The following is a 26,025-nucleotide window of genomic DNA, read 5'->3' as shown; positions in this document are numbered from 1 at the left end:
TCCCCAGATCAAAAGAATATTTTATATTTCTCTTTGTTGGGGCATAATATCCTACTTCAATTTTCCTTATGCCATTAACAACCTCCAAAACCACTTTTGTCTGCTTTTTACTTCCTTTTGTTGGGACACCTCCCCTTTTCACAATTTTCCCTACACCACTGCCAGGACCAATGGAGGTTTTTTTTGTCTGTTTTTTATTTCCCTCCGTTTCTACTCCCTCATTGTCTTGCCCCCCTTCTTTAGATATTCTTCTTTAGATATCTGCTTCTCTGGATTCAGAATTCTATTTAGGCTTGATTTTACTGATTTTAATGATTTATGGATATCTTTTATAATTTCACATAGTTCTTAGAATTCCCATGATATCCAGTTCCAAAGTTATAGTTAGTTATACAGTTCTTATTTCAGTTCCACCTTAAATTTGTCTGCTTCAGTTGCTGTGGGGGAGAATGATGGGGGCCATCTTAGTCTTTTGTTGTTTCTTAATGTCCAGTTCCAAAATTGCAGTTAGTTATATAAGACTTATATTTGAGATTCTGGCCCACCTTAAATTTAATTCAAACCAGAAGAGAAGCTGGGGCCATCTTAATCCTTTGCCGAGAGAAAAGAAGATGTGGAAAAGGAAAACAAAACAAGAAAAAAAAGCCTTCATGTTTCCCAGTTCTTGATTCTGTTATTATTCTTTCCTTGTCAGCTTCCGGGTCCGTTCAATTGTAGCTGCTCAGAATATATCACTTGAAACAAACTTGCTAACAGTCAAATTCGGGTATTTCTCTTTGCCTCCTTTTTTCCAAATTCTGATTTATGGCAGTTGGTTAATTAAAACTTTCCACACAGTCAAGGTTAGGTTGTCACTTATCAGTAAGAAGAAGTGCTTTTTTTTGGAGTTAAGATATATTAATTGGAAAAAGTTCAAACAGAATAATTCCTTCAGAATGTTTGGTTTCTATTTCAAGTCCAAAACCAAGTATAGAGTTTATATTTGAGTGGGTTTGCCATTTCTCTGCTGTCTGAAATTGTTTCAAATAAATAACTTTTAGGGGGGCTGGTGTTTCAACCCTCCATTATATCTTTCTTTCTTTCTTTCTTTTGAAAAAATCCCGATCTGACCATCAATATTATTTATGTCCTCAAGATTTCTTTGCCTTTTCCAGGTCTGATTTATAGTTGTGGGTTAGATAAATTTTCTTACCGGTCTTTCATCTCTTCCGTACCCTCCTGTACATTTGCTTTGACAAAAGAGTCAGCATCTTATCAGCCATATTGCAGACTGCCGCCCCAACTCTGATTCATAAGGCAAATCTCCAACCTGTGAGGGACCAGTTGCCTCTCTCTGGGTCTGATGAGACACTGCCCTTCTTCGCCCCCACCTCCAGTGGGGGTTCTGACCCAAAAAAGATCTCGGAGATGGTTTGTCAGACAGGGTTCATGTGAGACTCTTAAAAGCCTACACCCCCCACGTCTGTCCAGCTGAAGAACTTCCTATCGACCAGAAACATTTTTTCTTGTGGTAAACATATTATAATGTTCAGATTGCTAGAGGTTTCTGATTGACAATGGGTGGGAACATCTTTTACGAACTTTTAACTGAAACATAAAACTATTCCCATTTTTTTAAAAAGTAAGCTTATCATTATTCTGAGTCACACTTCTAGCACAGACTACTATAACTTTATATTTAATGACACCATGAGGATAGCTTAAAGTCAAACTACATGCTGCATTAAATTTGTAGTATGTAGCTCTATGTAGTCATGCATTATTCAGAAGTAAGTCAGGAGTGCTGCCGATCCAGATCAATAATATATAACACACAAGATAAGAAAATTAAATCATTTCTGCTTCCATCATTGCCTCTTGACTTTTAACAGTTAATAGAATGTAGGAACATGCCCAGTCTATTCATCAGCAATATTATGTGGTTTAATGTGAAAATGACAAGAAAGGAAAGCCTATATCTTAGTTTTATCTAAGTTGTACAATACTCCGTGTAATGACGGTGAGATTGCTTCAGCTTTATAACGCTTTGGAATGTCTCTCTTTCTGTCTCTGTCTCTGTCTCTCTCTCCCTCTCCCTTCCTTCCTTCCTTCCTTCCTTCCTCCCTCCCTCCCTTCAATCCTCTCCCCTCTTTGTTTGTTTCTTTAAGTGCCCCAATTGCTAATCTACATCAGTTGGTAATTTATTCATAACTTTCTAATATCACTGCAGACTGTTGGATAGTAAGGGGAAAGTATAGTCCTCAACTTACAACAGTTCACTTAATGACTAAAGCTACATCAGCACTGAAAAAAGTGAATTATAGCTGTTCTTCACACTTATGACCATTGCAGCATCCCCATGGCCACATGATCAAAATTTGGATCTTTGGCAACTGTCTCATATTTATGAGGGTTGCAGGACTCCTGGGCTCACCTTTTGCAACCTTCTGCCAAGGAAAGTCAGCAGGAAAGTCAGGTTGACTTAACAACCAGGTTACTGATTTAACTGCAGTGATTCACTTAACTGTAGCAAGAAAGGTTGTAAAATGGGGCAAAACTCACTTAACAAATGTTTCACTTAGCAATAGAAACTTTGGGCTCAATTATGTCCGTAGATTGAGGACTACCTGTATAGGGAGATTTCTTTACTTAATGGATATTTACATGGTAGAATTGAGTTTCAAATAACACTGATTTCGTTGTCTTGGGTGACATCTATGAAAAAAATTCAGGTGCTCAGGCATGAAAATGTGCTGCTCAAACACTATACTTTTCTGCTCACACTGAAAAAAAATTAGAGGGAACATTGCTGAGCAGGGGGTTGGACTAAAAGACCTCTAAGTTCCCTTCCAACTCTGTTATTCTATTCTACTTATAACTTAAAGAAAAGGTGTAAAACATCTCTCTTCTGGAATGCTAAATGTTTCTGTAGCTATTGCTGTTTTTGTATTGATTTTTCATGGGTAAAGTTTTTATACTGCTCGAAAACATCTTGAAACTTTGGAAATGCAGAATGCATAACTTTAAATTTCAAGACTTAATTTTCAAAGGCTGTATGCCTGCATTTTTCAAACCTTTTGCACTCATGGATTCAGAAAATGCAGGAATCTCCCTGTTAAACCTGGATGCTATTCAAAGTGCTGATTGTCATCCTTAAAGCTCTTCATGGCTTGGGGCTTGGATACTTGGATACTACCCCTTAGATTGGCTTCTCCAGACGGAAACTGACCACCCAGTGAGATCAGGAAGAGGGGGCTTGCTGAGGGTCCTTTCCTTTCAAGGTATACCCTGAGGGCGAGCCATTTTGTTTGTCCTTTGAAACAGCTTACTTCCAGATATCCAGGTCTCTTCTGCTTTATTGGGTTTCCAAACAGCTGTGAAGTCTTAAGTCTTTTTGAAAATGCTTCAGGATGTGTTGATTTAGTCTCTTCTCAAGATGGCACTGTCATGAGTTGTGGCATGTTACTTGTTGGTTTTTTTAAAAAATTGTAGTTCAAGGCTACATTTGTAGTTGTGGCATTCTGCAAGCCACTTAGAGCCTATGGGAATTTAGTGGCATTGAAGCTTTGGTAAATAAAAAAGCAAAGATCCTTTCCCTATACCTTCAAATGTACGAATATGAGACTGTATGGTTTTCAGTCAATAAGATAATTACAGTTTGCATTCCATAATTTTACTGACATTTAAGACATTTTAAATCTTTTAAAAAATTGAGTTATTTTATGTATGTACCACATGGAAAAGTAGACCTTTATTAATGATAGCTCATCATACAAACTGGCTGGTGATCTATAATATCCTTAGATTGAAACCCTTGAATAATAAGTCTTTCATACCAGTGGGAGAAATCTCCAGAGAGAGGTATCTTTTGAGAGCGTGTAAGTTGTATGACATTGTCCTGGAGCAGGGATATCAAACTCACATCGTCATGGTGGCATTATGTGACGTATTGGGACTTTCCACTCCTTTGCTAAACCAGGTGTGGGTGTGGCCTATGGGCCGGGAGTTTGACAACCCTGCCCTGGAGGAAGTGTGTGACATTAGTGGAACTCAGTGACAGTAAACATTGGGAATGAGAGACTGAGGTGGCAAAAGTCTTTGCTGTGGACACAGGGAGAAAGACACTGAGCTAGCAAGCAGGCTCTAGTTGGGAAATACAGATAGTTGTTTGGTGGATAGCATGGACCACAGAGGCACCGTGTATAATTGTGGAAGATACATTTTGTACAGTTACAAAAACTAACTTCCACAGTGTATTTACATTATAAGATATGCACGCTTGCAAGAAAAAGGGAATGTAAATGGAATCAAGAATTTTGAAGTCCCTTCTGGATGTATGCAACTTCATTCAAACCTGTTTGCTATTTATTTTATTTGTCAATCATTTACAAAATAATAGGTATAAGAATAAACATGAGTATGAATGAAATGGGTACAAATAAACGGGGACAGTAGGACAGGGACAGTAGGCACGGTGGTGCGCTTGTGCACGCCCCTTACAGACCTTTTAGGAATGGGTTGACAGTTTAGGGTTAAAGTTATAGGAATTTGTTGAGTATAATCCGATTTCTCTGCTACAAAGAGCAAAGTACCATCAGAAATGGCAGCTTGCTTCTAGATTTTTTTCTGATGTGGCAACAGAACAGATTAGTAAGAATAGTCTGGAAAACTCTTTTATACCTTCTGGACCATGGCAATATTAGTTGAGAAGGTAGGTCAAACCGTCAAGAACTTCCAAAATTTTTATACGCTTGTATTTTAGAGTTCCATATCAGTTGCTAAATTGGATTTTACTTTGTCAAAAAGAATGTAATGAACCAGCTTGTTTTCCAAAACTGGAAATGTGATGCAATGATTTTATTAAAGCTAAAAAGGTTTAAATGTGTTCAGGGAGTGCCTGGATTAGTCTGAGACCTCTCTGCATGCTATCTTGATCTACTTGAGATGAAGGGGAGGTGTAGATATTTACATATAATTATTTATTATAATTTTCTTTCTTTTGATACCCTTATATTATTCAGAATTGTTGCTGTCATTTGGGAAGTAAAGTATCAGTTTCACTGTTGCTTTGGAGGGGAACAGGGGAATATCCATTATGTTATAGGAATGCCCAGAGAATATAAACATTCATTTGCAATACAAATCCTTATGCAGTATTTGCCCCGCTCCCCCCAAAATAATACTAATTCTTGGCTGTTTTCAACTTCCACTGGAATCATTGACCATGATTTTTCTCAACTTACTTTAAAATTAATTATGTCCAACAATTTTAATTGTTTGAAAATGCTGTTTAATTCCTTTCATTCCATTTTGCTTAGAGATGTAAACTTTTAATGCTGTTGATACTTGTAATTATGTGATGACGAACAGATTGAATCAGATTGGCCCATGACATGGTCCACCATCCCAATTGGCATGAAAATTCCAATTTAATTGATAAGTAAGAGGATTAAAGAAATTATTTTAGAAAAAAGTTACAGTATTTAAGGTTGTAAGCTTACACATACGTTTTTAAGGGCTACTACTAATGGCCAAGTTCACATATTCAGTCCAACACATAATGACAGAATGTCAAAACAGAGCCTATAATGTGAGATTTTGCTGATTTCCTGGCTGCAACAAATAAAGAAAAAAATTATACTTGCAACTTAGTTATACTAAGTGTTCTTTTACTGAAATATGATGTGATAACTATAAATACATATTCGGTCCTGTCTGTCCTTGAAGCAGCCAAAAGGTTTGCTGTTGAAAGTTGGGCACCCCTCATTGCAGGTCCCAAACAAGAATGACAAACAGTGCTACCTTGGTGGATTGTTAATAAATGTTAATGAAAAGCATTGGTAGATTTCCTCAGCCATTACAGCTAAAAGCCTATATACAGTTATTTTGAAACTCCTGTTGAATCATGAGCTGATTGTTCTGAGATATTCCAGATTTCCTATGGCTAATTATTTATGTTTGCATATTTTTAAACAGGTTTGATCATGACTGTCAGCAAACCATGTTACTTTGGAAATCTGTTGTTAGGAATTGTTGGAGTGGATGTTAATCTAGCTTATATTTTGGAAGATGTAACCTATTACCAAGATTCTTTGGCTTCTTACACATTTCTGATTGATGATAAAGGTAATAATTCATTTTTGTATGGGAAGAGAATACAATTTCATTGTCGGAGTAACTATTTAATTTGATATTTACCATCCTTCCAATATCACTTCAATGTAATGTGTATGCAAAACCGCATGTTTTTATTTTATTTTTATTTTTAGGGTATACGCTTATGCACCCCTCTCTTACCAGACCCTATTTGCTTTCTGAACCACCGCTTCACACAGATATAATACATTATGAGAATATTCCAAAATTTGAACTGGTCCGACAGAATATCCTCAGGTAAGATTTTGAATTGATGCTTTATATAAACTTAGTGTATACTTAAGAGCCTTAGTGGTGAAGCTATCAGACTAGAAACCACAAGACTGTGAGTTCTAGTCCCGCTTTAGGCACAAGAACCAGCTTGGGCTAGACACTTCCTCTCAATCCAGAGCGGTCAAACTCCCGGCCCATGGGCCAGATGCTTCACACACTGGCCATGCCCGTTTTAGCAAAGGGGGAAAAAGTCCAGATACATCATGTGACACTGCCATGACACCGCAAGTTTGATACCTCTGCTCTAGAAATGCTAGATTGGGATTCTTAATGCCTTATGTGATAAGCAAGTCATCATTTCTGTTGTTGCTGCTGTATAACATCTTGCATGGTTGGCTTTATCTTCTGCTTCAGACACACAGAATAGAGCTACCATGGAAAAGATTGATTATAAAAGCTAAGAGCAAGGGTGTCAAGATATTTCAATTGCATAGTCCCGGGCTATATTATGGAGTCTTGCAAATGTTGATTGTCTGTTATTTCTTAATAAGACTCCTGCTTTTCCCTCCATCTCTGCTAAAAAAAGACATCAGGACACCATCCGTCTCAGTTGTGTATTGCTTATTGTGGCTGCAAATGTCTTTTCTGGCACTTGAAGCCTGGAGAAGGCAAGAACAATAAACTTCAATATTCTTTTGAGTGTAGTGAGGACACTACGCTCCTCCCTTGCATGTTAAGTAACACATGCGAACAAGCATTACGATTGGTGGAAGAGAGGGGGAGGATTCCATTGCCTCCCTGCATCCAGCAGAGAGATGGTGGAGTCTTGCAAAATGGATAGTTTCCTCTGCCAGCCCCAATTGCTGGCTCTAAATTTTGTGGCTCTACTTTCCTGACTCTCCAGTTCCTTTAATGTGAATGGAGCTTGGCTAGTGGAAATACATGAAGTGAGGCTCTTTTTGATTCTTGAGTCTTCCTTTCACACACACATTAGCAGAGTTGGAAAGGACCTTGCAGGTCATCTAGTCCAACCCCCTGCCAAAGGAGGAGACCTTACATCTGCCTCTACCCCTTGAAAGAGTTAGTTATCTACAAGATATGGGGCAGTTTTATCATTTGGCGATGTGTATAACTAAGCAACCAACTGTTTACCATTTCTTCTCCAACCAATGCCTTTGGTGGTTTCATTCCCTGTATATTGGCACTGAAATTTTTCATCTGCAGCCAATTCATGTGATCAGAACCAGCATTTTGGCTTTGAGTATGAAGAGTAAATAGAATGTAGCAAAGCAGTCTATTTCTATTTTAATTAAAAATAAATTTCATGCAGCCCTTCCTTGAGTGATCTCACTTTAAAGTAAAAAAAAAAACAGTACTGAGTTAGTTTCCCATTTTGAGTAGTTGATGGATGTTATTTGTTGCCAACTTAGCCTCCCCCTCGGCAGTCAACTTATTACAGTCCCTGTGAATTCGTCACTGTCTTGGCATGTCAACAAATTGCGTGAAATTGGGAAAGATGCCTACAATGTGAGTTATGCCTGGAAAATGGTAAGTGACGCTTGAAGATATGATAATATATTGAAGCTGAAGGCATTTTTTAATTGCAGCAAAACAGGCATTCTTTTTCTTAGATTTCCAAGCAATAGGAGTCTTATTACATGCCTCCAGGCCAGTCAGAATCAAGATTTAAGTCTAGTGTTTGCTGTGGCTGAGTGTTGTATCTTGGTAAATGCTTAAGACCTATGCCACATAAATCTAAAAAAAAATTCAACTTAATTCCTGTTTATGACTACTGTGTCACTCAATCTTCAGCAATTAATAGGATGCATTCCTATGAAGAACGGTTGCTGCAAGGATTGATCATGTTAATTTTGAATATTTAAATTGATTCTCAGATAAAAGAATGTTAAGTCTATGTTGGGCATGATTTAATAGTCAACATGTATGGAAATCCTTTATAAATCTAATAGGATGAATTAATTTGGAGAATTGATGAGAATATTAGATAACTTACTCGTTATAAATAAGTTGGAAAATCACAAATCTCAAAGAGCCCAAAAGAAAGGAATGTTTAAAGAAAGTGCCGATCTTTGAAAATGTAGACCAGAAATGTTTACATATTGTACATTAAAACATTTATAAAGCTTTCAGTTTTGCTTCTTAATTTGAAAATGCATTCCTTATTAAATCATGCTTACTTATATTCTAGGTCCAAGACACATCTTTCATTTTGTGTATAGTTGTAATACAACCAGAAATACCTGTTAGACAACTTAAAAACCTCAACACTGTACCCAGTAGTAAACTCCTTTATCATCGTCTGGATCTCTTGGGCCAGCCCAATGCTTGTCTGCATTTCAAACAACTGGCAACCTTAGGTAAAGTATTTCTTTTTCTAAAATCTGTCCCACCCTTTCTTATGAAAGTTCAACTAGCTCTGATAAATTATCAGAATCCCTGTTTATCCATTTTTGAAATTCTTTCAGGTAAGATTTCAATCATTTCGGGATAACGATTATTCTAGGATCAAACTGTCTTGTAGGTTACTTCCAGATAGTTTTTTAAAGTATGAACTACATTATAAAGAGACCTAACGAAATGAAATATAGCATCATCATAATGCTAGACTTTCCTGAATTGAGGTCATGTTATCTACATTCAATACTACCCTTGATCTTAACCCAAAAACTATCATTTTGGCCTCTCTTCTAACTGTAGAAACCAATTATTCCCTATGTCTCTTTGGTACTTGTGCAATATAATAAGCATCTTCTTGCCTTTTAATCAAAGCTTGGACATTAATCCTGGGATTCCCCTCCAACACTAATCCTGTAGACCTCTAAAAGCTTATTAAAACATATTAAAGAAAGTATCCATCCAAGTATCCTAGTTAATACAAGGGATAGGAAACCATCAATGCTATGAGCTTGTGTTACATAGTTTTGAGGAAATTTCCAGCTAATACTAAGCCAATAACCACCTTGAATTTCTGTCTCCAGATATCAGTAGGTAGTAGCACCTGTCATTTCTGATATTCACTGGTTTGGGGAGTTATAATTCAACAACTTTTTGGGATCACACATTGGAACTATTAGTTTATGCATTAGGATAGAATTGTTACTAACTGTGGGAACCCAGTAGAAAATTTATGGAGAGCATAATAAGAGAAATTGTCAAAAATGTAATTCAATTTGGTTGGGAGAGGTTCCATAATGTTATTCAGACAAATGCAGAAACAGCATTGCTAAGCTTCCTAGCTGGCTCAAAGATTACAGAGTTTAGGAGCCAGAGAATTAGGTTCTGGGAGATGTCAAAATGAAAGCCTATAGAAAAGTGATTTTTTCCCCATCAGCAAGAAATAAAAATAAACAGATAAGACTTTAGTCATGCACATTTTACCTTGATACATCTTTTCCTTCTAATCCCACTATTTGAGTAATAGACTTCATGCCTTTGTTTTCAGGAGGATTGCCTTACTCTGGCATATAATTAAATGTTCTTAATGGATAATTGAGTAACAGGGAGAATCAGATCATTCTTTTGTATGTAGAAGACCTTAGGTTCAGTCCTTGGCATCTTCAGAGAGGATTAGAAAAAGCTTGAAACATTAGGGAACTGCTGGCAGCCAGTATCAACAACACTAAGCCAGAAGGTCAAAGGGTCTAATTCAATATAAAGTTTGTCTTCCTTTCAGTCACACTATTTCAGTGAATTCTAGCAACTGTTGGCCAAATGGACCTGGCTGCAAATTAGTTAAATGTACAAGTGAAATGAAGTGTCTTGGGATTGTCTGTTTCTTTGCTTTTAAAAACTTTGAAATAAATATATCTTGGAAATAGACAGTTGCATAACTTACCTTCCAGAAAACAGAATGTGTTAAGTATGAGTAGTGTCGTTACACTATTTCAAAGCTGAGCTTGATTCTCCTGGCTGTCAAATAAATCATTAGCAATAACATGAAAACATTGAAGTTCATGCCAGTCATGGTGTATCCTAGTAATTTTGGAATTATGCAGATTTTATTCCAAGCTATAAATATTTAATACTGTCAATCTTTGTAAAAAGAAGCTAGAACTCTGGAGAGAATAGACTTTGAAATATTTTTAATTGGCAAGTTCAGAGATATTAAAAACTGTTCAAAACTTTTGAATTTAGTGAAGCATTGTCTTTTTTTTTTTAAAGAAATCAGAATAAATTTATACAGTGAAACCAGGCAGATTCACTTTAGAAGCTTGCTCCAGGTCATGCTGTAACAGGAAATTTAAAGTTAGAGAAATAATAAGTTGTTTTTGAAACAAAAGATTTTTCATCATATAGTTCCACAATTGTTTTCCTCAGTAAAGACATTATCAATCTCTTTCCTATTATCCCCTAAAATGTGCATTGTTTGAAAACTATTTACAAAAAAATGGGTTATTGTATAGTAATTATTATTGCTATCCATTTAAAGAACTAAGGAAAATTAATAAACAATATGAAGGTGAGGAAAAAAGATTTTCAGCTTATTTTTCCCATACAACATGTTATATTAAATATAGTCCTCGACTTACTACCACAATTTCTGCTCCTAAACAAGACCGAGGTGGCGCAGTGGTTAGGGTGCAGTACTACTGCAGGCCACTTCAGCTGACTGTTATCTGCAGTTCAGTGGTTCTAATCTCACAGGCTCAAGGTTAACTCAGCCTTCCATCCTTCCGAGGTGGGTGAAATGAGGACCCAGACTGTGGGGGCGATATGCTAACTCTGTAAACCGAGTTTAGAGGGGGCTGAAAGCCCTATGAAGCGGTATATAAGTCTAACTGCTATTGCTATTGCTATTGCTAAGACAGTTTTTAAGTGAGTTTTGCCCCATTTTGCCCCAAGATCTTTCTTGATCCATTTGTTAAGTGAATCACTGCAGTTGATAAGTTAGTAACCCGATTATTAAGTGAATCTGGCTTCCCCAATGACTTTGCTTGTCAGAAGGTCGCAAAAAGCAAAGATGATAAATATGAACCAGTTGCCAAACATCTGAATTTTGATCACATGATCATGGGGGATGCTGAAAAGATCGTAACTTTGAAAAATGGTCCTGTCACATTTTTCACTGCCGTTGTAACTCTGAACAGTCACTAAACGAATTGTTGTAAGTCAAGGACTACCTGTACAGTGTGTATACCAATACTTTCCTACTTGGTGACTTCCAGATGCTGACTGAGAATTATGAGAGCAGAATCTGGATATCACTAGATTGGTGAAAGTTGATGCATATACCAAAAAATCCTAGTGCCTCCAGATTACTGTTTCTGTTGTTCTTAGCTGATCAGCACTGACTTTTGTCTGCATTAGTGGTTAAGGGACTTGCAGGCATCTTCAATATACCAGAAGTAACATTCTACATTGTAGATCCAGGCTTATTCCTGACTATCCAGTTTTCTTTTGACAGCGGTTTTTCCATGACTGGATACTTTGTCATTATTTACTATTAGGTGGACTGATTGTAGAAGGGACCTAAAATAACGTGATCTATGTATATTAATACCATCTCAGCAAGTGTTAGTATATGATTGAATGTTTCTTTAAACACATTTTCATTGTGTGCTAAGCATGGCGAATAATTATTTGAGTGGGATACCTCTTGGAGATTGAAACTAATATTCCAGAAGAAGTCAAAGGCAAATCACCTTCACATTTTCACCAAGAAAATTGAATGGACATGTTCACTAGGTCAGCAGGAGTTTAAATTGAATTGAAGGGACTTCACATTATTACAGCCTAGGTAGCTGTCTACCATTTCCACTCATCCACCCAAACTACTCCATTTCCTATAATATCTTGAAGTATGATAGGTGTTTCTTCTGTTTCAATCTTCTTCTTGTATAGAAATGGTAGGGAATTAAGAGAATGTTATTAAGTAGTACAGTTTCATTACAACAGTGCGCCCTGGTGGTGACAAGCACAATAGTACTTCATTTGAGGGTCCCTCCTCCTTAAATTACACATGCTCTTACACTACAGTTTTAGGTGGGTTGGCCAGCTAGGTAATGGATTTTCTACAGCTGGAGACTAGGGGACATTTTGTGACTTAAACCATTTATCTGTGCTGCCTTTTCAGAAAGCCCTACAGTGATGTTGTCTGCAGGTGGTTTTTCATCTCCATATGAACATCTAAGCCAACCTGAGACCAAGAGGATGGTGGAACACTATACAGCATATCTGAGTGACAACACCCGCCTCATTGCCAACCCTGGGCTGAAAGTATGATTTTTGTGCCTATTTTACCTTCCATACTTTTTATGACGCTTCTGTCCTTGGGGATATTGTTTTGATTTGTTGAAACTCTTTGAAGTGAGATCTGAAAGGAGCAGCTGGGTTTTGAAGACCTCTGATGAATATTTGGCTAGGTTTTTGGAATTTTGTTTGATCAGATAACTGCTTTTTATGGTTCTTTGGGTTGCACCATTTTTTAAATCTTTGTTCTGTGTTTTTTTTAAATTATTTTTTGACCTCAGGTAAACTTCGTTCTTGGCAACATGAAAAATGTAGCACATTTAAAGTTAGAATATTTCTTGCTTGAAGTAGAAAGAACAATATTCACGAAGATCGTTTGAAAAAAAGAATCTAAGCCAGCTGTATTCCAAAATGGATTTCCAAAATAATGATTTAAGATCATGTCCCCAAATTGTTTATCTAAGTAAAACAGACATTAGTTTTTGGTAGCAGAAAAAAAAAGTTTTGTTGGTTAGCAGTGTGAACAATATGAAAATCAGGTCAATGTTACAAACACAACAAAAAATCAATGCTCTTCATTTTGATAGTGTAGAAAAGTAAAAATACAACAAGGATTTAGATTCAAAGTAAAACATTAAATATTGTGCCAACAGTATTTCATTAGGGTTAGGATTTACTTTAAAAAAAATGCTAGATCCATCTGGTGAGAGAAGATTTTAAAGTAGTAATTGGGTTTAGATTATCTCCGATGAATCTGTAAGAAACTCTGCAAGCAGCTTATTATCTTTTCAGTCAAGTTTTAAAGGAATCCTGCTAGCTCTGTCTTTGTTTTGCAGTTCTCTGTCAGAAATGAAGTAATGGCTACCAGTCACGTCACAGATGAATGGATGACACAAATGGAAATGAGTGGCTTGAACAGTTACATTGTCCGCCGTTACATAGCAACGCCCAATGGGGTGCTCAGAATTTATCCTGGTTCCCTCATGGACAAAGCATTTGATCCCACTAGGAGACAATGGTGAGTTTTAGGATCCCATTATAAGAGGTTTAAGAACCCCATTCAGGCTAATAATATTGAATGAGAGTGAATATTCCATGATGGATTTATGGGAGGCGGGGGGAATCCCTGGCGGATGAAATATCTTCAAGTGTAATAATATAGTTTCTGTTAATGCATTAAATTTTGGTCAGCTGTTTGTGTTTTAGCAGGCAAAATCTTTTTCTTTGCCCTTCAATGGAACAGCAAATAAACACGGCTACTAAAATCTGTTATTCACAAAATGCATTAGCGCTTATCTTCTGGGGTTCTCTTTATGAATTTCAGATCCCCATGGCATTATTGCTTCTCACTATTTTTGAGGAGTTGTTCTTCTTTTCCGTAGATTTCCCATGTTGTAATCCCATTTTAATTATGCACAAACGTGGCTTAAGAAAATGTTTTGTATACGCTGTAAATGAGATAATAACCATGAGGAAATTCCTAAATGTATCCCACTCCACATGCTCTCTGAGAACTAAGCCATTTTGCTAATCAAAGCAGAAGCCAATGAATTTAACTGCATTCAGAATGCCTGTCCCTAGCTTCTCATGCTGTCAGTCCTTTCTGCCAATCCTGTCAATCTATCTCTTCCTTGTTTTTAATCCTCTAGAATAGCAAAGTGTAGGAGAATTGGGAAAAAAAACCATTTCTTTACCACTCCTTTCCTTAGAGTTCAGATATTTATTCATACTTAATTATAAGAAGCTAGCTACAAACACTCTGTTAAAATTAGAAAAATTCAGAAGGGTAGGAACAGAAGGGTTGCCTCAACACTAGCAAGAAATTGATATCTTTGATACTTCCAGAGATGATTCTCAAAATAGGAAAAATGAAATCCATATTTTCAGTACATTAGGACATTCAGTTCTCCGAAATGAGCCTCACCAATTTATGTCTGTCGTCTTAATTATGGATTCATCCTAATATTGTTGACACATTCTAATCCTAAAAATATTTGGCCTTTAAAAAAACATGAAATATGGGATATAGATTTGATAGATGACTTTGACTGATTTTAAACATTGCCTGTGTTTCTATGATTTAATGTATTTTTCCATATTTGTCGGGTTTGCATATTACAAGGTTCTTTTTGTCGTGAAATTATTCTGTTACATCAGAAGTGATGATTTCGTTTTCTGATAGGTACCTCCATGCAGTGGCCAATCCAGGATTAATTACTTTAACGGGGCCATATTTAGATGTTGGTGGAGCGGGCTATGTGGTTACCATCAGTCATACTGTCCATTCCTCAAGGTAATGTTTGTATTTAGCAGTGATGACCATATCTTTTTTATAAAGTTTTTTATTTTTTCATTTTCATATCATATAATCACATGCATATTATTACATAGCCAACATCAAATTGTATTATTAAATGTTTACATCAATTCATCTTACCAACTCCCAAAAACAATTATTGACTCTTCTGCTCTCCATACACTATATTTGTACCTTATCCATCACTTTTTTCTCCCTCTCCTCCCCCTTCCTACCTCCTTTCTTCCCTCTGTCATCCTTCCTTTCTCTCCTTCCCCTTCCTCTCTCCTTCTCCTCTCTCCCCTTTCCACTCCTCCTTTCTCTCCTCCTCTCCCCCCCCTTGCCCTCTCTCCTATTCCTCTCTTCTTCCCTTACCTCTCTCCTCTACTTCCCACTTTTCATCTCATTTACTTGGTGTATTTCAGTTTCTGAGCAAGCTCCATTTTATGTTGATGGTATTTATAATTCCTTTTCAATATACATATTTAATTTTAACATGTATTCTCCTTTTTAAAAAAAAATAGAACAAAAAAGTATACATATATAGTCATTGTGCTTTTAAACCACTACCATCCCCAGCCTAGTTTTGACCAAGATGTAGACCTGGTTACAATTCCCAGCTATTCTCATCATTATCTTTATATAATTATACATCCTTACATGCCCCCAATTTGTGATTCTGTATTTAAATCTCAATAGTTTCCCATTGTAGGTATATTTCATGTTCCCTCTCCATTTTTCCATATCTTGGATTAGATTACCCTTAACTGTGTATAAATGGCAATCCTCGCTGTTCAATGTTCCCTTAAGCTATTATATAGAATAACAAATGGTAAACATCTCACTTTATTCATCATCTTAAAAATTCTCTATATGTCCATCAGTGATGACCATATCTTGATCTCCATAAATTAGCTCACTAATTTATGGAAAGATCAACTAAATCAGCATTTCACCCCTATCTTTGATGGAGCAACAAAAGATTGGGAGTGCTGAATTTATGAATTATAAAACAGTCTCTTTCACATTACTCTTTGACCAGAAGTCAAAGTAGTGATATCCAATTGCTTCCTCTCTCTTGCTGATCTTAAATAATGTCCTTTATCATCTCAGCTGATCTCCAGCATTTTTCTCCTGGCCATGTATGCCAAAGAAAGTTTTCTTTTGTATTTTGTAAGAATGCCTGTAGATTCCTGGGAACTGGAGTGGAGTGGAGTGGAGTAAGTACTATAGGGATGGCATGTATGATATCTTAAGAGGATAGAGCATGCAGTTGTAGCCCTCCAAATCTTTCAGACTACTTCAGTAGTCTTTGATCTTTGAGTGTGATAGCTGAGAGCCATGGGGTTTGCAGTCCTACATTTCTGGATGCTAGATTGGCTGGTTGAACCTGTTTCTGTGTGCCACCTTGAACTTCTTTTGGATAAGTAAGTTTACTAGCATGTTTAACTACGGTTGGCTCTTGTGGAAGGAATGGAATTTTGTATATATCTGATGTGATTGCTGGTGAAGTGGAATTTGGAATGCTTAAGCAAATTTCAGGTTAGAGGGAAGAAGCATTTGTCTGCATGTGAATAAAAAAAAGTCTCCATCTGGGCTTTGCATGCAAAAGGGAGGAAGCCTCCTGCAATTCCATGCCAAAATAAGGTCCTTGAACCAGAGAGTTTCAAAGGAAGGGTTGCTGTTGCCCTTAATGATTTCTTGTGAAACTGCGAATATATTGGAGAGAAAACTTCAGCATTGTACATGTATATCCCTTCACCAGAATTGTTTATGTACTATAATAGTAGCAGATGACTGAAGGAAGATTCTTTTTTTCCTTCTGCACATTGTTGTAAATACATGCAAGTACAGGCTTTCGAAGACAGTCTTTTATGGCCGTTTCATGTGTCAGTTGCTAAGGCAACAATATGCAATCTTGAGCTATGGAATAAAATATGGGTATCAGCAGACCTCCACGTCTGGGCAAGATATTATCATTTATTCACAGCTGCTGTTCCTACTTCTACATCTTTTAAGCTTCAATATACAGAATCTTTTATAAGGACCTGGGCCTCCAGGTCCAGTTGTCGGGTTTGTGTATTGCTAAGGGTTGTTTAGATTGTCATGATGTGCCGGGTTTAGTAGCTGGGTGGTAGGGAGTCTTAGTCATGATAATACAAGAATGTTAAGTGGGAATAATCACATCCAGGAGGTGGCAAGATGTAAGGCTATGTGGGAATGACCTTGGGAGTAGAGAAACAGCTGAATCCAGGGGAACCATTGGATAAGCCTAGACCACAGCAGGAATATGGGCATGACAAACCTCTCAAACCTGTAGTAGCTATCGGGCAGAAATGTATTTTCAGATTTACAAGATTCTGCTAATGTAAAATTATAATAAATTTAGTTCATCCGGGCATAGTTCTTGTCTAGATTAGCTTGCAAAGCCAACATAAGTTTAAAAACCCTGGTTTGGTAGATAGAGTTGAAATTGGATGAATTATGGAAATCACCACGGATATTGTACCACTGAGTTCCTGTTATACCTTTCTGGAGCATCACTTTCTGATAATACTAGCAGTGCTGGAAATTGGGCTGGGTCTGATAGGTAAGGTCTCATCACTCCTGCCACCATGTGAATTCCATAGCTTGTCTGGGCAATTTTATATGAGGGCACATCTTAGTCTTGTGATTAATTTCATGGTATGAAAAAAAAACGTAGTTTGAATTCCTAGCACTGCTACAGATTTTACTTGAAATTTATATGCAGGAAGAATGACATTTAGTGACAAAGCAGATTGTAACAGCCACTCAGATTTCTTGCCAAGCAGTCAGACAAATGCATACTAAATGCATTGAAAATGGAGGCTAGCAATTTAATTTTTATCCTTTCTGTTAGGGAATGTTTGTTACCTAGGGACTACCATAGCTCAGGGGATGGGAAATTGATTGATGATGGTTTTTGCATTATCCTTTTAGTTGCTGGAGGGAATATGGTTTGGCTCAAAGTATCCCATGCCATCCTGAAATTGGTGGGAATGAAGATAATCATATGGCTGGCTTCAAAATGCTTAGGAGGGATTGGGGAATGAAAACTATGCCATGTAAAAATGGCCTCAGGAAAGTGGTTCTCCCACTGCAGGGAATTTATTCACTTATCCAGCATATTTCTCTGCCTCTGTAATTAAGCAATTTAGTAGCTTACATAGGAAAAATGCAATGTAAAAGCTACCTAATTAAAAAACAAAACAAAATACAGAGAATACAACAAAAAGGAGAACATTACAACAAAACAGGGTCTTAAAGTAAAAGCATGTATACTTTACTTTCTTAAAGTCTTTAAATATTGTGCTACCATTCTCTACCTGAGCTCCAATTTGATATAATGTGCCATACATTTCTCAGGCAAAAGAGGAGAGGGGAGGAAGAAAGGCTGAGAATGCACAACCAAGTAAAATTGTGTATGGTATACATGCCATCCAAATTGAGAAAAGGCTGAATGGGAATTGGTGGTTGCTATCAGTGATTGAAGACAGACAGACAGACAGACAGACAGACAGACACACACACACACACACACACACACACACACAAGGAGCAGAGCCTTGTTAATATATGGTAACCAAAAACCAGGAGTCTGATAGCACTTTTTCAGATTAACATTTTATCAAAAGCCCTAAGATGTCACTAGCAACAGCTCACTTCATTAGATGCATCACAAAAGATTATTATGCCTTTGATAAAATGTAGTAGTCTGAAAAAGCGGAACCTCTTGATTTTTTGCCTACAATGTGTGTGTGTGTGTCTTTTCAACCTTGTTATTTATTTTATATTTCATTTCTGTTTGACAGGTATATAAAGACTGTAAAGGTTTTTGCTTGGATAGCTACTTCCCACTGATTTAGAGATGCTTCTGTCCATATTGCAGCTGTATTCCCTTTAAGTTTCAATTATAACTTTTGTGTGCCCCCCCCCTCCCGGTCCCCCTGGTAGCTTAGGAGAGAAGCCTGCATGCATAATATTGCATCAGATTTGTGTTAACAGCATTTTGAGTTAACATATTAAAAAAACTAGATCTTTTTGCCAGAAAAGGACCTTTCTTTTGCATTCTCACATAGAACCTTAATCTCGACTGCAAAGAAAAAAAAATTAGTTTGACAAGGCAGTCCTGATACAATTATCTTTTCAGAAAATAGATTTTTCTCCACCAGCAGAATTTTATCCCCTAAAGGAACATTTGAATATAAGCTGATTTCAGGTCTAAACCTAAAATTCCTAACCAATTTGATGGGCAATTAGGTGTCCATATTCATTTCTAAACCAGAGCTTTTGACCTTTCAGCTACTTGGAATTTTAGTATCTTTGCAGGGAATTCATATTCCCTTTCTCGTGAAGGGAGGAAGTGAAAAGCTGTGAAGAATTTTAATAGGCAGAAGGTCTGAAGGCCTTGCAGTTCCCCACAAGCTGAAAAGAATCTGATTCTTTAAACAGCATCTACTTGCATAAGGTGTCTATATTTCTGTAGCTGTTGGAACGCTGTGAGGGACCTGGAGGCTGTCCTGAGCCCAGGGATTGTATCTATTGCTTTGTTTTTTGTTTACATTTCAGCTCTTCTTCTTCTTCTTTTTTTTTTTTTGAAGTTTATCTGCCATCACTCTTTTTTAATGAAGACCAGTATCAATTTCAGGAAAGCGAAAGTCAGTCGCCTGTACAACTTCGACAAAGCAGTTGTGCTGTATTTTTATATGGTTTAGAAAAAGATCAGGTTTCAAATTAAAAATGCTGTAAACAGAACTCTGTTTTGCTTCTTGTGTATATAATTATTTATACAAGAGAAAAATGAATGCTGAAAGCAAGGTTATCTGAGATGAGAGGTCTGTGGGTTGCCAGAGAATAATAGATAAATGTTGTACAGGTTTTTTTTTTTAAAAAAAAAGTGGTACAGAACGCCTTTTTCTGTCGGATTTTGATAATCCAGTAAATACAAATGTTGGGTTTGTCTATCATTTTTTAGTGGGGCTTTTTGTTAAATTAAATGTACTCTTCACTTAGCTGTAGCAAACATTCTGGAAAATGCATGCTTATACAGTTTTCTGAGAATTCCTAAAATTACATCTCCACTTTCCTTGTTTTGTCTTATCTTATTTTTCTTTTCTTTTATTCTCATTAAGTAATGTGTGAATTGAGCATTTTCTGCTAATAATTTGGCCAGGAATTTGATTTAAATTAAAAAATGTAGTGCACAACTGTGTAATAGCCATTAAAAAAAATAGTATTCTGTTCAACATATTGATGTATTGTTAAATGTATAAGACTGAAGAGATGAGACATGTAAAATTCTAATTTGCATTAGGACAAGCGTCATTAATCATAAAATGATTTCCTTGATTCACTTGAGAAAGATTTGGCCACATGAAATTTTAATTCAGTTTTAAAGAAAATTAGTGACATATCTCATGACTTCTCATGTAGATAATATTTTATGATATGGAAGGAAAGAAATAAAGGTGAAGAAACCCTACTAAAAATTTCATCTCAATTGATTAATTTACTATTTTCCAACTTGACCCATCAGTTTAATTTTAGTTCAAAAAATATATGCATTCATACATCCCACTAAGCTACCAGTAGTTGTTTGATTTTGGCTTAGCATAATGTGGTTGGTAAACTACTGCAATATGTTAAGTTTACAGTCTAGCAGGTTAGTTAATTGAAAATACATTTAAACAGATTGTTATCTTAGATTGTCATGTGAAATTAGCCACTGCATACCAACATGTTGCGACTGCAGCCAAATTGATGAATTTTCTGCTTCAAATATTGGCACCATCCCTGGAGGTCTTTTATGGATTACTTAAAAGGTTTCCGTTTGCTTACTGCTGATATAAGCATGTTATCGATTGTAGGATTGTGTATGGTTTCAGATTTAATTTGGAAGAGGTGTTTCAGAATATAATACGTAGGAGAGCAACTACAGTGCCACAATATAACTCTTTAAAGCATCTGCATCTTTTTTCTGGGATCATGCAATTTTAGAGAATGACTCTCCCCGCAGCCGCCGCATCGTTCTGGCAGGAGGATAACACAGAAACTTTAAGGAACAATCCAGAATATGATTGTTCCTGTGCAATATTTTCTGAAACACCTCTTCTACAAGAAACCCAGAGCATTACAGGGCAAGACTCATCTGTTGTATCTGTCTCTATTTTTTTTTTTTACTGTATCGCTTTTGCAATTGCTTTTTCCTCTTGTTCTTGATTTTTCTCTGGTTTTATTTTATTGTTTTGGTTTTGTCTAACTTGCCAACTTGAATGGTATACAGTAACATGAATGCAAACAGAAAGACACGTGTGCAGATAATATAGACCCAGACAAAACTGTTTCTGTTAAGTTTTTCTTTGTTTTCTTTTGTTCTCTGAAGGAGAATCTGCTGAGATGAATTAAGTTACAAATGTTTGCTCTGATTGTTTGTGAAAATCCAAGGTTAAAAGGCTATAATTTGCTCAGAGAGAGAATCCTTATTCCTTTAAATTCATGATTCTAAGCAATATTTTGGTTATTTTCTTAATTCTATGTCTCTCAAGAAGTCCTCTTGTGCTTTTTCTGTTTGTAGCTCACAGATGTCTTCTGGCCATTCTGTTGCGGTGATGGGCATTGATTTTACTCTGCGGTATTTCTACAAAGTACTAATGGACCTATTACCAGTTTGTAATCAAGACGGAGGCAATAAAATAAGGTAAAATTATATGCAGTCCCTTTGCTTTTATCTTATACTTTGTCTGTGTTCTTTCAGTTTACTTCACTACAGCTGTCATTAAGACCGAAAAAATTTTTAGATGTGAGAAGAAAAATTACAATATTAAAAAATCCTAATTCTGAAATAAAGTCTTTTAATCTGGGTCAACAAGAGAATAGTTTACAGTTCAATTTAGAAATCAACTACTTCACAGTGATATTTGCTTTTATTTTCAAGAGGTTTTTGATTTATGGAATATTTAAGGGTATCTTTGATAAGTATATAAAGTATATAACCATGTAAAATTAGAAGATAAAAATGAATATTGCACGAGGATGAAAGGATGAAAACGCCTTAAATACAGATACAATAGTTCATTTAGTGACTGTTCAAAGTTAAAACAGCACTGAAAAAAGTGACTTATGACCATTTTCACACTTATGACCATTGCACCATCCCCATGGTCACATGATTGACATTTGGATGCTTGATAACTGACTCATATTTATGACAGTTGTAGTGTCCTGGAGTCATGTGATCAGCTTTTGCAACCTTCCAACAAGCAAAGTCAGTGAGGAAGCCAGATTCACTTAACAACTGTGTTACTAATTTAACAACTGCAGTGATTCATTTAACAAACGTGGCGAGAAAAGTCGTAAAATGGAACAAACTCACTCAACAAATCTCTCACTTAGCAAAAAATTTTGGAGTCACTTGAGGACTACCTGTACTGAAGAATGACGTGCATAAATGAACAAAAACAGAAGTTGAGATGACCTGTATTCAGATCTGAAGAAGTGCTTGGTATCTAGTTTGATGGGATCTTTTCTTTCTGCATCAGTGAAGATCAACATTAACCACTCTCAGTGGTCCCTCTGTCCCAGCCTATTGTCCGTAGGAATATTATCTCCCTTCTGCCCACTATTACCTGATTCTTAAGCTTCAGAATGAACTGGAGGAGAAGGAAGTACACTGAGCAATGAGAGGAAAGTGTGGCTTAAGACAAGAGAAATCGTATAAAAAGGAATAGAGAATGCAAGTACCTAGCAAGGAAAGCTAGAATGAAAGACCATGTAGCAGCCTATATTGTAGGAAGGGGCAGCCTACAAATTATTTGCCATCTTCCCAAGCACAGTACTTTGAGATTGTGCTCTTAATCATGGCATGATTATTAATTTTCTTTTGCAAAATAAGATTAGAGATCGGAATAGGTTGGGAGGCAAACTCTCTCCTTTAACCCCCACTAAATCCTGAAAAACAACCCAGTATTTTCCTGATAAAATTAAGCTTACACAGTGCAGCTTACTCAAAAATATTAACCATTTCTTTCCATGGTAAGTGTATAAGATTGCAAGTTTATTGATGAAATTATGGATGAAATTATGGAACATAAAAGAGATACAAAGATCTTTTTCTGCATCTTTTCCACAATTGTGTGAGTTTATGGTTACCAGGTGATTGGTTAAAAGAAATGAAAGAAGACTCTGCCCTTGTCCTCCATCTTTAGTGAAAGATAATGAAAAATTACACAATTTAGAATAGACTTATCTGATTGCTGGCATTTTTGGATAAAATAGAATATTTCAATATGGATTTAGATGTAACTATGGGACTGAAACTGTTTGGGACACTTTGGTGATACAATATTCACTAATGGCTGGACTAAAAAATGGGTTGATGTGATTATTGGATCTCTCAACTATTTTTGCTATGTCACTGAATATCTTCCTAGGCTACTTGGAATAAGTGAAACTTGGTTGATATGACTTTATGATATCTTTTGTTCTTCTTGGAGGATTAATCTTAGAAGGGAAATACTTTCCTGCTTGGCACCAAATTCTGTAATTTACATGCATTTGTTTTAGGGGTTATTTTGTCTCAACCCTAGTGAAAAGCAACCTCATTCTGAACCTTCTGTTGGAATAAAATTTGAAATACTTCAAGTGTTGTATATTCCAGTGCAACAAGACCCCAACATATTTTGAGTGTTACAGGGAACTATTGGAATGTGAATAACACTGAATCCAGCAGAAATTAAGTTTAATATAACCAATGAACAATACCCTTCACTTAAATAATGTCTCTCTATGTCTGTAGAATTGGAAGAACTTTATTCTAAATATATGTGAGTGTAAGGTCTACTTTTTCCATATTGAAACTGGCCTTGGCTGCAACAACTGACAAAAACAGAAAGCCAACTATAGTTTGGCAGCACACTGCATTTTAGAAACTGTCTTTAAAAAAACATTATGTCAATCTTAAGGCTCTTGTAACACATGAAGTTCTACTGCTGAAATATTCTCTATTTTGTTTCAGTTAAGAACAAAATAATTTGTACTAAATTAGGAACTCTTGGAAAAGAGGTTCTAAGCTTCAGACATTTAGAACTTGCAATCTTTCATGTATTCCTACCATCCCTAATTCCATTTTTTGGTTATGTTTTTATATTTTGTTGTTTCTGTGTTGCTCTATTGTTGTGAGTCTCAAAAGAATTGATTGGAGTTGGGTGGAATCCAAATGGAATGTCAAACTCGCAGCCAGATGCATTATGCACTGTCCACGCCCACGCCTGGTTTAGCGAAAAGGAGAAAAGTCATGATTCGTCATGTGATGATGCCATGATGATGCGGGTTTGACATACCTGGTCTAGATAAATAAACAAACACATGTGTCTTTTTGCATGCACACATTTGTTTGGCAAATTATACACCCGGCTACCTAAGAAAACATGTATTCTGATCTATTACTTCTTTTACTGTTTGCTTTTTGATAGGTGCTTTATTATGGAAGACAGAGGATATCTTGTGGCACATCCAACTCTTATTGATCCTAAAGGTCATGCTCCAGTAGAACAGCAACATATTACACACAAGGTTTGCCTGCATCACAGTATTTCAATATATAAGTAGTCCTTGAGTTACAACCACATGTTCAGCAGCTGTTCAAAGTTACAACAGCACTAAAGGAGGGGGACTTTCAACCAACTCTGCAATGTTGCAACTGCTGTAGCATCCGCACAGTTATGGTTGTGATCTGGGCACTTGGAGCCCAGCTTGCAGTTATGACATCACAGTCATGATCACTTTTTTAAAAAATACAATTGTATTATTAAGATTGTAATAAAGACAAGCAAAAGCTAATATTTAAAGAAAATAAAAGATAAAATGAAAATTTAAGAAAATGGGAAATATAAAGAAATAGCTTCTAATTTTCTTTATAAGTATACATTTACCTCTTGCTTTATGGTTATATCATAGCTTTAATTTTTTTTTTGTATAATCTATTTTTTTCTAATCATCAATGTCATAGGTGTTGCTTTTGTTCTTCTTCATGCAAAAAGTCTATGAGGGATTTCCAGCCAGCAGTAAACTTAGATAATGTCTTTTTTTCTAATCAAAACTATCTTTGGCCATCTCAGCAAATTGCATCATCTTCAACATCCATTCCAGTAATGTTCACTGGAAGCTCCTCATTATCCTTGCTGTCTTCCCACAAGCAAAGTGAATGGGGAAGCCAGTTGGAAGTTAGAAGTCACTCCTGCTCCCAATATTTTTTGTCTGCCCATTGTGCCTGCCATCTGCATACCCTGTTCCCCCATAACATCAAATGGCAGCCCAAAGCAGCTGCTCATGGTGTCCCCTGCCCCTCCATTCACTCACTGACCTGGTTGCCTGCAAAAACCCCACGTGGTCCTGGGTTTATGATGGCAACCAGAACTGCCAGTATTGCTGTTGTTAAGTGATACAGTCATGTGGATATTGTGCTTTACAACCACATTGCTTAGTGATGGAAGTTCCACTCCCAATTTCCATTGTAATTCAAGTACTGTTTGTTTGTAGCTATAACTGAGAGCCGAGGTGGCGCAGTGGTTAGGGTGCAGTACTGCAGGCCACTTCAGCTGACTGTCATCTGCAGTTCAGCGGTTCTAATCTCACTGGCTCAAGGTTGATTCAGCCTTCGATCCTTCCGAGGTGGGTAAAATGAGGACCCAGACTGTGGGGGCGATATGCTGACTCTGTAAACCGCTTAGAGAGGGCTGAAAGCCCTATGAAGCGGTATATAAGTCTAACTGCTATTGCTATTGCTATAACTGCCAATTTAACAATAGAAATACACTGCTGATATTTGTAAAATTATGAAACCATTAACAGCCATCTTCTTTTTATTTATAGGAACCTCTTGTGGCAAATGATATCCTAAATCATCCAAACTTTGTGAAGAAAAATTTATGTAACAGTTTCAGTGACAGAACCGTCCAGAGATTTTATAAATTTAATACTAGCCTTACGGTACGTTGTTTAATGTAACCCATTCATTAAACTGTTTATATCCAAATAGGATATTATTTAGATTGTAGTAGAGACGGTATAACAATCTATGTTGCAGCATTGGTCTGATAGTCTGAATGGTAGGTCATGGGGCAGTTTATTTATACTGTACATTTAAATATTTG

At 36.5% G+C, this 26,025-nt stretch overlaps 1 protein-coding gene across 2 annotated transcripts in view; it reads left to right on the top strand.

Annotated features, from left to right (window-relative positions):
• Window positions 1–26,025, top strand: part of CACHD1 (cache domain containing 1) — a 123,161-nt gene that overhangs the window by 79,277 nt on the left and 17,859 nt on the right. For both annotated transcript variants that reach the window (XM_087719545.1, XM_087719544.1), the window contains exons 10-19: window positions 5,956–6,105; window positions 6,249–6,372; window positions 7,779–7,896; window positions 8,558–8,726; window positions 12,443–12,585; window positions 13,395–13,576; window positions 14,741–14,851; window positions 21,450–21,572; window positions 24,346–24,445; window positions 25,745–25,861. In XM_087719545.1, the coding sequence (XP_087575671.1) occupies window positions 5,956–6,105; window positions 6,249–6,372; window positions 7,779–7,896; window positions 8,558–8,726; window positions 12,443–12,585; window positions 13,395–13,576; window positions 14,741–14,851; window positions 21,450–21,572; window positions 24,346–24,445; window positions 25,745–25,861 (1,337 nt within the window). The remainder of the gene's footprint in view (window positions 1–5,955; window positions 6,106–6,248; window positions 6,373–7,778; window positions 7,897–8,557; window positions 8,727–12,442; window positions 12,586–13,394; window positions 13,577–14,740; window positions 14,852–21,449; window positions 21,573–24,345; window positions 24,446–25,744; window positions 25,862–26,025) is intronic.

This window comes from Thamnophis sirtalis, unplaced genomic scaffold, assembly GCF_051295495.1.
Source record: "Thamnophis sirtalis isolate CommonGarterSnake01/CBP01778 unplaced genomic scaffold, rThaSir2_p1.2 scaffold_7, whole genome shotgun sequence".
In the NCBI taxonomy this organism is placed as follows: Eukaryota; Metazoa; Chordata; class Lepidosauria; order Squamata; family Natricidae; genus Thamnophis; species Thamnophis sirtalis.
The sequence above is the reverse complement of the archived record's forward strand: the minus strand, read 5'-3'. Positions and strand labels throughout refer to the sequence as shown.